Genomic DNA, 11,155 nt, shown 5'->3' on the forward strand with positions numbered 1-11,155 from the left:
TTGAATCCGGTTTGCAGGTGCATTGCGACATCTTTTGCTGTGTTTCAATACAAAATATAGTGGAAACTACTTCCGTCTGGTTGGTGTGATTTCCCTGGGTTTCACCGGTGATAAATTTTCCAATACGAGTCCTGTCATGTCAATTGTCTCTGTTAGTTAATTGAAACCTCCTTGAATCATTAAGTCCAGTTAGACATAATTTAAATTCTACCAGTTTCATTTGATACTAGGATCATGTATTTTTACCCTGTATATAGTGCCATAGAAACGTCTATAAAGTTCAGGGGGAATTGGGTGAACCAAAGAACACAATTTCATCTTTTCGCATAGAATTCTTTGATAAGGTTCATGTTGGAATCTGTGGAAGCAATTCAGTGAAGCTTGACAATTTTTGCAGAAAACCCTTTCAGTTTGTTTTCGGAGGACTTTTTCTATGGATTTTCACCTTTTTGGTCCTTTTTTTGAATAAGGCTCCATGTTTTATTTAGCTTTTAAGTTCGTAACTTGGAGAAGCAATGCAGTCAAAGAGAAAGTAGAAACAGGAAACGTCAGAGGTTTTCTAGGAATAAGTGAAAGGCACTGAGGGAAAGCTGAATGGCTTCATATTGCTGCTTTTCATATTGCATCATAGGGAGCGAATCAAGCCAGGAGGAAAAGGAAACACAGTTAGAAATCCTTATTCATGTTAACAATTATTTAAACTATTAAGCATTTTAATTGAAATTAATAAACATAGTTGTATCCTTGCTTCATATAAAAGTGTACTATACTTTTCCACCTAGCCTGATTTAAACCAAGGAATTCCTAAAATGTTGGATTCATGAAAACTGTATGTCTTTACTTATTAGAGCTATACAAATCATTCAATGGCGTTCAGGTAATCACGGCAGGCCTTGAGATGACGGCTTCTACGTTACCATTTGAGAATTGGATCCAGAGAGGCATTTCACTCATGAACAAACTGTGTCATGCAATTATTTGTGTAACCCTATTATTCTTATAGTGGATTGAGTTGCCCTCTTTTCACATTTAAAGGTCAAAGATTGTAGTCATTCAATCAAAAGAAGTAGTCTAGATGCTAGAGATTTAGGTAAAGCTATAGATTCAACCTATAATCACCACGTCCTCATAGTAGTTTCCTTTTTAGATGGAAAATAGCCAGTCAGAAGCCTTTTAAAAGAAACCATACAATACAGGGGAAAAAATTCTGTATTGTAAATCCAAATGGTGGGGCATTGTATAGTGAGATATTTTTATAGAATGAGATTTATTTTTTTCATGGACACCATTTAATAATCCTAGATTCACAGGGTTCCCAATTGAGTTGGGCCATCATCACTTTCCAAAAAAAGTTGCTTCTTCATAGTTGCTTGTATTAGGGATCTAAAGGTAACTTGAAGGACAATTCAGAGGTGAAAAAGAAAATTCCTAGCATAATGTATTCAGTAGGAACTATTATAGTTAAGAATGTGGACAAAAGTGTAGCAATTATTCCCATATAAGAGTACAAAAAACCCTCAATGTCGATTTTTAACAATGATATTGATATTGATCTGATGTTATTGATGTGATATTGATAACATCAAACATAATAGTCAGGTAATTCATACATTGTTTCTCAAAAAATTCATATAGATTTTTGGAGGCAAGACAGAATTTTGACGTACATATCATAAGAAGTAACTGTAAGTTTTCCTAATTTCCCCATTTCCCTTTCAATTCTAATCAAAAATAATGTTTAAGAAGTACTTGATACCTTGAGTTGGAATCCTTTGGATCAGTTGATGAATCAATAGGAAACATTCTCTGAGTTGGATCTGGACAATCTCCCAGGCGCAGGAGCTGTATTCCTTATCTTTCAGGAAATCATTCAGCCCTTGAAAATACCTCTTCACTCTTAATCTGGTGAGCTGCAGTTTCTGATCCCTTGGACTCAATACGGTGCCAGCTCCTAACTCTGCATTTTGGCATGCTTCCAGTTTCTTAATCTGCTGATCCAATCCAGCATGGAAATTTCTTAGAGAATTCTCATCCCAAAACAATTCAGCATGAATTTGCTTGAAGATGAGGTCTGTCTGTTGGAGCATTTCTTGTATGGCTATTTTGGCATCCACTTCCTGGGATGCTTCATTCATGTTCCTGAAATTTTCTTCATTGAGAGGTGAGAAGCCTACAATATCTCCAATACATTGGAAGGGAATGGTGGCTCTCATATGACTTCCCAAGAGTTCCATGTTTCCTTTGTTGGCTTCTTGTAGTCTGCTGTGAAGTTGATCGCAGTGCTGAGATGAGACTTTGGTGAAGAACATCGCTAGACAGATTTGCAGAAACCAAAATTGTGTCTTCATAATGAAGATGAAGGAATATGACCTCTTTTAAAAAGTTGAACCTGGAAGATTGGTGCTTCTGAAAGATGCTCCTGAGTCTGCTGCATCTTTGTATTTATACCACTAGGATATTGAAATTTCTTTTTTCTGTTTCTCTACCGATTCTCTGTATTCTGATTTTCACTTTTCTTCTTCCTTACGTATTCCCCCAAACCATTCTGAAAGGTGGTTGTATTTGGAAAACGGAATGTTGAATGTGTACATTTCCCCCCAAAATTAGATTAAATCAAAACTGTTAACTGAAAATTAACACTTTGATGAAACTTTGTTTCATCGTACCTAATTATTTTAAAAATGAATTTAAAGTAGGGGGTTTTTTTTGTGTGTTTTGTAGTAGATGTTATAGCTTCAGTACCTACTTGTTCCATACAAAATAATTTCTGATAGTCTAAGAATTCTGGCAGTGATAAACCTTATAGGATTTTTTTACTCACTTGATTTACTCACGCTCTCTGGCACTCACTCAAGAGCTGTCTTTGACATCAACAGACAGTGGAAAGCCAAATGGGCTGCTGAACGCCCAGAAACAGGCAGTTACGTAGATGACCCTACACAAAAGGTGCCAGGTTTTGACCTTCCTTGCCAGCACTGGTCATCAGCACCCGTACCCAACAGGGTGTCTGCCATGACTCATTGTTTAAGTGGGGTCTTGTGTCTACCCCTCAGTGTGACTGTGGTGCTCCTCGACAAAATATCCACCATGTTGTGTCTGAATCTCCATCAAGAGCTTACACCGGCCCAGTGTCTGATTTTTCCAACATATACACCCTGTCCTTGAATGGCTGAGTAGACTTGGCATTAACATTTGAACTACTATAAGTCCATGTATTTGCCATATGCTAAATAAAATAAACTCATCTGATTGCACAAAGCAGATCATATTGTCAGCATTCCAAATGGTCTTGGTGAGACCAGCTTCAGGGTTGACACATATATAGATAATATTCCAAAAATTGTATAAACAATTATGATAGGTGTTAAAATCCCATACCTTTTAAAGTTGGATTGGCTGCAGCTGTTGTGACCTAGGCCCAAGTAGTTATTCTGGTAACTAGACACAATCAGTCCTAAACAAACATACAGTATTTTATTAGATCAGCTGGAAATTACTTCATTCTCATCTTAGTCCAAATTAAGTCCAAAACAAATCCTTCATAAACAGTCGTTCGTCCTCATCACCAACCTTTGTCTTCTTTGGCACCCTGCCAAAGCCTTTTCTTGGCAAAAGTTCAGAAGCAAGAGATGCTGACAAGAAACATATGTAGCAACGTTGCTTTCCTACAAACATCCGAAGAGCCATTGCTGCTCTTTTAAGGCTTCTGGGAGGGGCCAATCATCTCCTGGCCTTACTCCTGAGTCGTCCTTTTTGCTTTAGCTGCTCTTGCCTTCTGGCAGCTCTTCTCATGCTTGTACTAGGAACAGGCTCCTCCTCTTCCGCTGCCACTCTGCTGTCCACCTCTGGAGGCTCCGGAGTCCGCGCATTGCTCCCAGATGGCCCTGGCCACATTTCTGCCTCCGATGCAGAGTCCTCGTCCGGGCCTTCCCCTGATTCCAGGACTGGTCCATTGTCCTCCCCAACCTCCTCACTGTCCGACTCCGCTGCCAGCTCCATAGGCTGCTGGCAGATCACAACAGCAGAGATAGATTCCTGCTTTCTGTGCTTTTTGTATTGCTACGTACTACAGCTTCAAATTAGTACTCTCTTCAGTTTATCTAAGCTTGCACAAGACAATATATCTCCACTATTGTCGATTACTGGGTAGGTTTGCTTTCTGTAGTCTATCTCCGTCTGCCAGTGATGTTAGCACCTTGAGTACTTCAAGTTTATTACTTTCCTGGCTTTTGGAAGAGATCACATTATATTACATTATACACAGTATATTATATCTCCATCTTAATTGGTTAAGGAAACGTATTTTACGAATGGAGGTATGCTCTCTTAAGAAGTGGTGCTGGTGGATGGTATAAGCGGTTTAAAGGAAAATGAAGAGACCGGGGTGCTTTCTTATGGGGATTTCTCCTTACTCCTTCAGGAAGATTGTTCCTTAGGGGGGGGGAGTCTCCTGATTTGGGGCGGGTGTTCCAAAACAAACTGTATAAGAGAATAGATATAAACAGAATTGGAAGGGACCTTACAGCTCTTCAAGAGGAACCGCTGCCCAAGCAGGAGACCAACTCAGTTAATGGGAGTGGTTCACCATCCAGAGTTGACAACCAATGTGCTCCAGATTCAGAGAATCTTCAAATCCACAGCCATCCAGACTTGCTATGGTTGAGTTGGACCTATTCCTTGCCATCCACAAATATCGGATGCACAATATAGAAATAGTGAATTCAACATTGCGTATTCAGATATTTTTGCCATACAAATGACGCTGATTAAAATGAAAAAAAAGAGAATACCAGGGGAAATTATTTATTTAATTTTTGCAGAAAATTTTCCAGAAAATAATGGTGGCTTTTCTTTTATTAAAATAATGAGTCAACTGTATAACAGGATTTATAGAAAGTTTATTTATGTAAAACAGGTACATTTTAACGTAACCCTCTTGGTAAGTACACCAATCATCCCCAAATATTCTTTGATAACAGCAAGGATATACTTCATTCAGAATGGCGGTTTGTTCACAGTTAGTCCTCATTTAGGCGCCAATCCTTCAAAGGCTGTTCAAAGATAGGATGCCACTCAAAGAGGGGAATTATGATCCTTCCCCATAGTTGCAGCCATTGAATTGTGCCCACTAGCCCAAGATTGTGATTGGGTGCTTGACAAACTGGCTCACAATTATGATGATTGCAGTGTCTGACAGTCATGTGATCTTCTGGCTGTTTGCTTGTCAGGCTTCTGACAAGCAAAGTCAACAGGAAAGTTGGCAGGAGGTCACAAATGGGGACCACATGACAGTGGGACTCTGGGACTGCAAGGGATTTGCCTAATAACACAATTGCCATTGTTAAGTTAGTCCAGTAACATGACGTTGCATTTTACGACTGTGTTGCTTAGCGGTCAATGTTAAGTGAGAACTACCTAATTTTTTAAAAAAAATTTTGATTTATATGCCGCCTTTCTCCGGAGACTCAGGGCGGCTTACAATGCGTTAAGCAATAGCCTTCATACTTTTGTATATTTTATACAAAGTCAGCTTATTGCCCCCACAAACTGGGTCCTCATTTAACCTACCTTAGAAAGGATGGAAGGCTGAGTCAACCTTGAGCCTGGTGAGATTCGAACCTGCAGTAATTGCAGGCAGCTGTGTTAATAACAGGGTGCTTTAGACCACTGTACTACCAAGGCTCTATAAATAGATACACACATATACAGGTAATCCTTGACTTACAACCACAATTGAGCCCAAAATTTATGTTGCTAACCGAGACATTTGTTAAGTGAATGTATGACCATTCTTGCCACGATTGTTCAGGGAATCAGTGTAATTGTTAAGTTAGTAACTGTTATGATCTGCCAGCAGCCTGCGGAGCTAGCAGCGGAGTTGGACAGTGAGGAGGCTGGGGAGGACCATGGGCCAGTCCTGGAGTCTGGGGGAGGCCTGGACAAGGGCTCTGTGTCAGAGGCAGAGATGGGGCCAGGGCCACCTGGGAGTGATGCATGGACTCCGGAGCCTCCAGAGTCGGACAGCAGAGAGGCAGAGGAACAGGCGCAGAGCTGCTAGAAGGCAAGAGCAGATAAAGCAAAAACGACAACTCGGGAGTAAGGCCAGGAGATGAGTTGCCCCTCCCATAAGGCTTAAAAGAGCAGGAAAGGCTCTTGGGCTCTTTGTAGGAAAGCAACATTGTTAAATCTGTTTCCAGTTGGCCTCTCTTTTTTCTAAACTTGGTGGGGCTTTGCCAAGAAAGGCCTTTGGCAGGGTGCCAAAGAAGATAAAGGTTTGTGATAAGCCCGAAGGACTTTTTCTGAAGGACTTGTTTTGGAATTAATTTGGACTAAGCTGGGAATGAAATAATTCTCAGCTGTTATAATAAAATAGGTTTGTTTGAGTCTTGTAATGACTAAGTGAGCCTAGGTCACAACAGTAACACCTTTGTTAGGTGAATCTGGTTTCCCCCTTGACTTTGCTTGTCAGAAGTTCACAAAAGGTGATCGCATGACCCCAGGATACTGCGACCGTCATAAATATGAGTCAGTTCTAAAAGCATCTCAGTTTTGATGATGTAACCATGGGGATGCTGCAATGGTTGTAAGTGTGAAAAATGGTCGCTTTTTTTTCAGTGCCATTGTAACTTTAAAACGTACAATTGTAATACCATAATTCTATACATTCTTGGAAAGAAACTTGGTGATTTCTCATTTAGTTTTTTCCAAATAAAGTTCCGTAAGATCCCACCACATGGAAGGAAGGGAGGGCGGGAGGAATATGCCCAGAATAAAATAGATGAAAAGAATCCAAATAGATGAAATAATCCAAACCACCAATTTTATTTGAAGTTAGCATTTTAATAAATAGCATAGCAACATAGCAATGAGGACTAGGATAGTATAAATATATAGCATAAATAGCTGGATAAATAAATAGGATAAACAATATAAATAAATGAATAATACATAAATATTGGCCAGCAATGTATACATTGTTTTGTTATAATGACAAATAAATAAATAAATAAATAAATACATAAACAAATAAATAAACAATACTGTAATTCTCTAATGGAATTAATATTTTAAAAAGGAATAAAGATATTTTGTAAAATAGTTTCAACAGTACTATTTCTATGACACTTGAACATCTGCACTGAGTAGTTATACTGGGTTTTATTGATTCTATTGGAGTATTTTCCAACTAATTTTATCTTTAGAAGAAACATCTTTCCATATAATTTGTCTGCGAAGAAAGCAAAGTTAGCAATACTGGCTTCTTATCTCTCCCGAAGTTGCTTCTCTTTATGGGATTTGTGGTTCTAGTGGTTTCGTAGAGTCAAATGAACCACAGAACTTTCAGTAGCAATTGAATCCGGTTTGCAGGTGCATTACGACATCTTTTGCTGTGTTTCAATACAAAATATAGTGGAAACTACTTCCGTCTGGTTGGTGTGATTTCCCTGGGTTTCACCGGTGATAAATTTTCCAGTAGGAGTCCTGTCATATCAACTGTCTCTATTAGTTAACCTCCTTGAATCATTAAATCCAGTTAGACATAATTTAAATTCTACCGGTTTCATTTGATACTAGGATCATGTATTTTTACCCTGTATATAGTGCCATAGAAACGTCTATTAAGTTCAGGTGGAATTGGTTGAACAAAAGAACATAATTTCATCTTTTCGCGTAGAATTCTTTGATAAGGTTCATATTGGAATCTGTGGAAGCAATTCAGTGAAGCTTGACAATTTTTGCAGAAAACACTTTCAGTTTGTTTCGGGAGGACTTTTTCTATGGATTTCCACCTTTTTGGTCCTTTTTTTGAATAAGTCTCCATTGTTTTATTTAGCTTTTCAATTCATAACTTGTTGAAGCAATGCAGTCAAAGAGAAAGTAGAAACAGGAAACGTCAGAGGTTTTCTAGGAATAAGCGAAAGGCACTGAGGGAAAGCTGAATGGCTTCATATTGCTGCTTTTTATATTGCATCATAGGGAGCAAGTCAAGCTAGGAGGAAAAGGAAACAAGTTAGAAATCCCTATTCATGTTAACTGTTATTTAAACTATTAAGCATTTTAATTCAAATTAATAAACATACTTGTATCCTTGCTTCATATAAAAGTGTACAATACTTTTCCACCTAGCCTAATTTAAACCAAGGAATTCCTAAAATGTTGGATTCATAAAAACTGTATGTCTTTACTTATTAGAGCTATACAAATCATTCAATGGCGTTGAGGTAATCACGGCAGGCCTTGAGATGACGGCTTCTACTTTACCATTTGAGAATTGGATCCAGAGAGGCATTTCACTCATGAACAAACTATGTGATGCAATTGACGTACGTATCATAAGAAGTAACAGTAAGTTTTCCTAATTTCCCCATTTCCCTTTCAGTTCTAATCAAAAATAATGTTTAAGAAGTACTTGATACCTTGAGTTGGAATCCTTTGGATCAGTTGATGAATCAATAGGAAACATTCTCTGAGTTGGATCTGGATAATCTCCCAGGCGCAGGAGCTGTATTCCTTATCTTTCAGGAAATCATTCAGCCCTTGAAAATACCTCTTCACTCTTAATTTGGTGAGCTGCAGTTTCTGATCCCTTGGACTCGATACAGTGCCAGCTCCTAACTCTGCATCTTGGCATGCTTCCAGTTTCTTAATCTGCTGATCCAATCCAGCATGGAAATTTCTTAGAGAATTTTCATCCCAAAACAATTCAGCATGAACTTGCTTGAAGATGAGGTCTGTCTGTTGGAGCATTTCTTGTATGGCTATTTTGGCATCCACTTCCTGGGATGCTTCATTCATGTTCCTGAAATTGTCTTCATTTAGAGGTGAGAAGTCTACAATATCTCCAATACATTGGAAGGGAATGGTGGCCCTCATATGACTTCCCAAGAGTTCCAAGTTTCCTTGGTTGGCTTCTTGTAGTCTGCTGTGAAGTTGATCGCAGTGCTGAGTTGAGACTTTGGTGAAGAACATCGCTAGACAGACTTGCAGAAACCAAAATTGTGTCTTCATAATGAAGATGAAGGAATGTGACCTCTTTTAAAAAGTTGAACCTGGAAGATTGGTTCTTCTGAAAGATGCTCCTGAGTCCGCTGCATCTTTGTATTTATACCACTAGGATATTGAAATTTCTTTTTTCTGTTTCTCTACCGATTCTCCGTATTCTGATTTTCACTTTTCTTCTTCCTTACGTATTCCCCCAAACCATTCTGAAAGATGGTCGTATTTAGAAAACGGAATGTTGAATGTGAATATTTCCCCCCAAAATTAGATTAAATCAAAACTGTTAACTGAAAATTAACAATTTGGTGAAACTTTATTTCTTCGTTCCTAATTATTTTAAAAATGAATTTAAAGTAGGCTTTTTTTGTGTGTGTTGTAGTAGATATTATAGCTTCAGTACTTACTTGTTCCATGTAAAATAATTTCTGATAGTCTAAGAATTCTCCCAGTGATAAACCTTATAGGATTTTTTTACTCACCTGATTTACTCACCCTCTCTGGCACTCGCTCAAGAGCTGTCTTTGACATCAACAGACAGTGGAAAGCCAAATGGGCTGCTGAACGCCCAGATACAGGCAGTTACGTAGATGACCCTACACAAAAGGTGCCAGGTTTTGACCTTCCTTGCCAGCACTGGTCAACTCTAATCAGCACCCGTACCCAACAGGGTGTCTGCCATGACTCATTGTTTAAGTGGGGTCTTGTCTCTACCCCTCAATGTGACTGTGGTGCTCCTCGACAAAATATCCACCATGTTGTGTCTGAACGTCCATCAAGAGCTTACACCGGCCGAGTGTCTGATTTTTTCAACATATGCCACCCTGTCCTTGAATGGCTGAGTAGACTAGACATTAACATTTGAACTACTATAAGTCCATGTATTTGCCATATGCAAAATAAAATAAACTCATCTGATTGCACAAAGCAGATCATATTGTCAGCATTCCAAATGGTCTCGATGAGACCAGCTTCAGGGTTGACACATATATAGATAACATTCCAAAAATAGTATAAACAATTATGAATAACAGTAAAGCTAGTCCTCAACTTACAACCGTAATGGAGCCAGACAATTATGGTCATAAGTTGTGATGAGAGAGTTGGGAGAATTTCTTTAAGAGCGCAAGCAATCAAAACACAAGGTGAGCTGCCGGAACGGCGGTCTCTCTTTATATTTCCAAAAGCAACATAAAGTCGCTTTGGGGGGAGCTGACAACTGACTGACACATCAGCAAGATTTTTATCAGAATTTGAGGCCTCTGTGAAGCGAATGTGAACGTGAAGTATAATTTTATGACCAGAGGAATTCAGGGGAAATATTTTGCTTGTTATCTCCTTTATCAGAAAAGATCTTCCTGGTTAAGCATATGGTTTTTGCCATTGGCTTTTACGGGTATAAGAAGCATGGCATAGGTGTTAAAATCCCATACCTTTTAAATGTGGATTGGCTGCAGCTGTTGTGACTTAGGCCTAAGTAGTTATTACCAGACACAATCAGTCCTAAACAAACATATTTTATTAGAACACCTGAGAATTACTTCATTCTCAGCTTAGTCCAAATGAAGTCCAAAACAAATCCTTCATAAACCATCGTTCGTCCTTATCACAAACCTTTGTCTTCTTTGGCATCCTGCCAAAGGCTTTTCTTGGCAAAAGTTCAGACGCAAGACACGCTGACAAGAAACATATGTAGCAATGTTGCTTTCCTACAAACATCCGAAGAACCATTGCTGCTCTTTTAAGCCTTCTGGGAGGGGCCAATCATCTCCTGGCCTTTCTCCTGAATCGTCCTTTTTGCTTTAGCTGCTCTTGCCTTCTGGCAGCTCTTCGCATGCTTGCACTAGGAACAGGCTTCTCCTCTTCCGCTGCCTCTCTGCTGTCCACCTCTGGAGGCTCCGGAGTCCGCGCATCGCTCCCAGATGGCCCTGGCCCCATTTCTGCCTCTGATGCAGAGTCCTCGTCCAGACCTTCCGCTGATTCCAGGACTGGCCCATTGTCCTCCAACAGCCTCCTCACTGTCCGACTCTGCTGCCAGCTCCATAGGCTCCTGGCAGATCACAACAGCAGAGATAGATTCCTGCTTTCTGTGTTTTTTGTACCACCATGTACTACAGCTTCAAATTAGTACTCTCTTCGGTTTATCTAAGCTTGCGCA

General features: G+C 39.4%; 2 protein-coding genes across 2 annotated transcripts; both read right to left on the minus strand.

Moving 5' to 3' along the window:
• Positions 1–1,721: 1,721 nt before the first annotated feature.
• On the minus strand, positions 1,722–2,348 carry LOC148115165 (interferon alpha-8-like). The gene has a single exon (XM_087885128.1). The coding sequence runs from the start codon at positions 2,346–2,348 to the stop codon at positions 1,722–1,724; it is 627 nt and encodes a 208-aa protein (XP_087741254.1).
• Positions 2,349–8,382: 6,034 nt separating this feature from the next.
• On the minus strand, positions 8,383–9,009 carry LOC148115166 (interferon alpha-8-like). Its single transcript, XM_087885129.1, has one exon. The coding sequence runs from the start codon at positions 9,007–9,009 to the stop codon at positions 8,383–8,385; it is 627 nt and encodes a 208-aa protein (XP_087741255.1).
• Positions 9,010–11,155: the final 2,146 nt, after the last annotated feature.

Source organism: Pantherophis guttatus, chromosome 2 (assembly GCF_059756535.1).
Source record: "Pantherophis guttatus breed Tessera chromosome 2, ASM5975653v1, whole genome shotgun sequence".
Lineage (NCBI taxonomy): Eukaryota > Metazoa > Chordata > Lepidosauria > Squamata > Colubridae > Pantherophis > Pantherophis guttatus.

Coding starts and splice junctions, on each gene's coding strand:
- LOC148115165 (XM_087885128.1), bottom strand. CDS start 2,348: ATGAAGACACAATTTTGGTTTCTGCAAATCTGTCTAGCGATGTTCTTC.
- LOC148115166 (XM_087885129.1), bottom strand. CDS start 9,009: ATGAAGACACAATTTTGGTTTCTGCAAGTCTGTCTAGCGATGTTCTTC.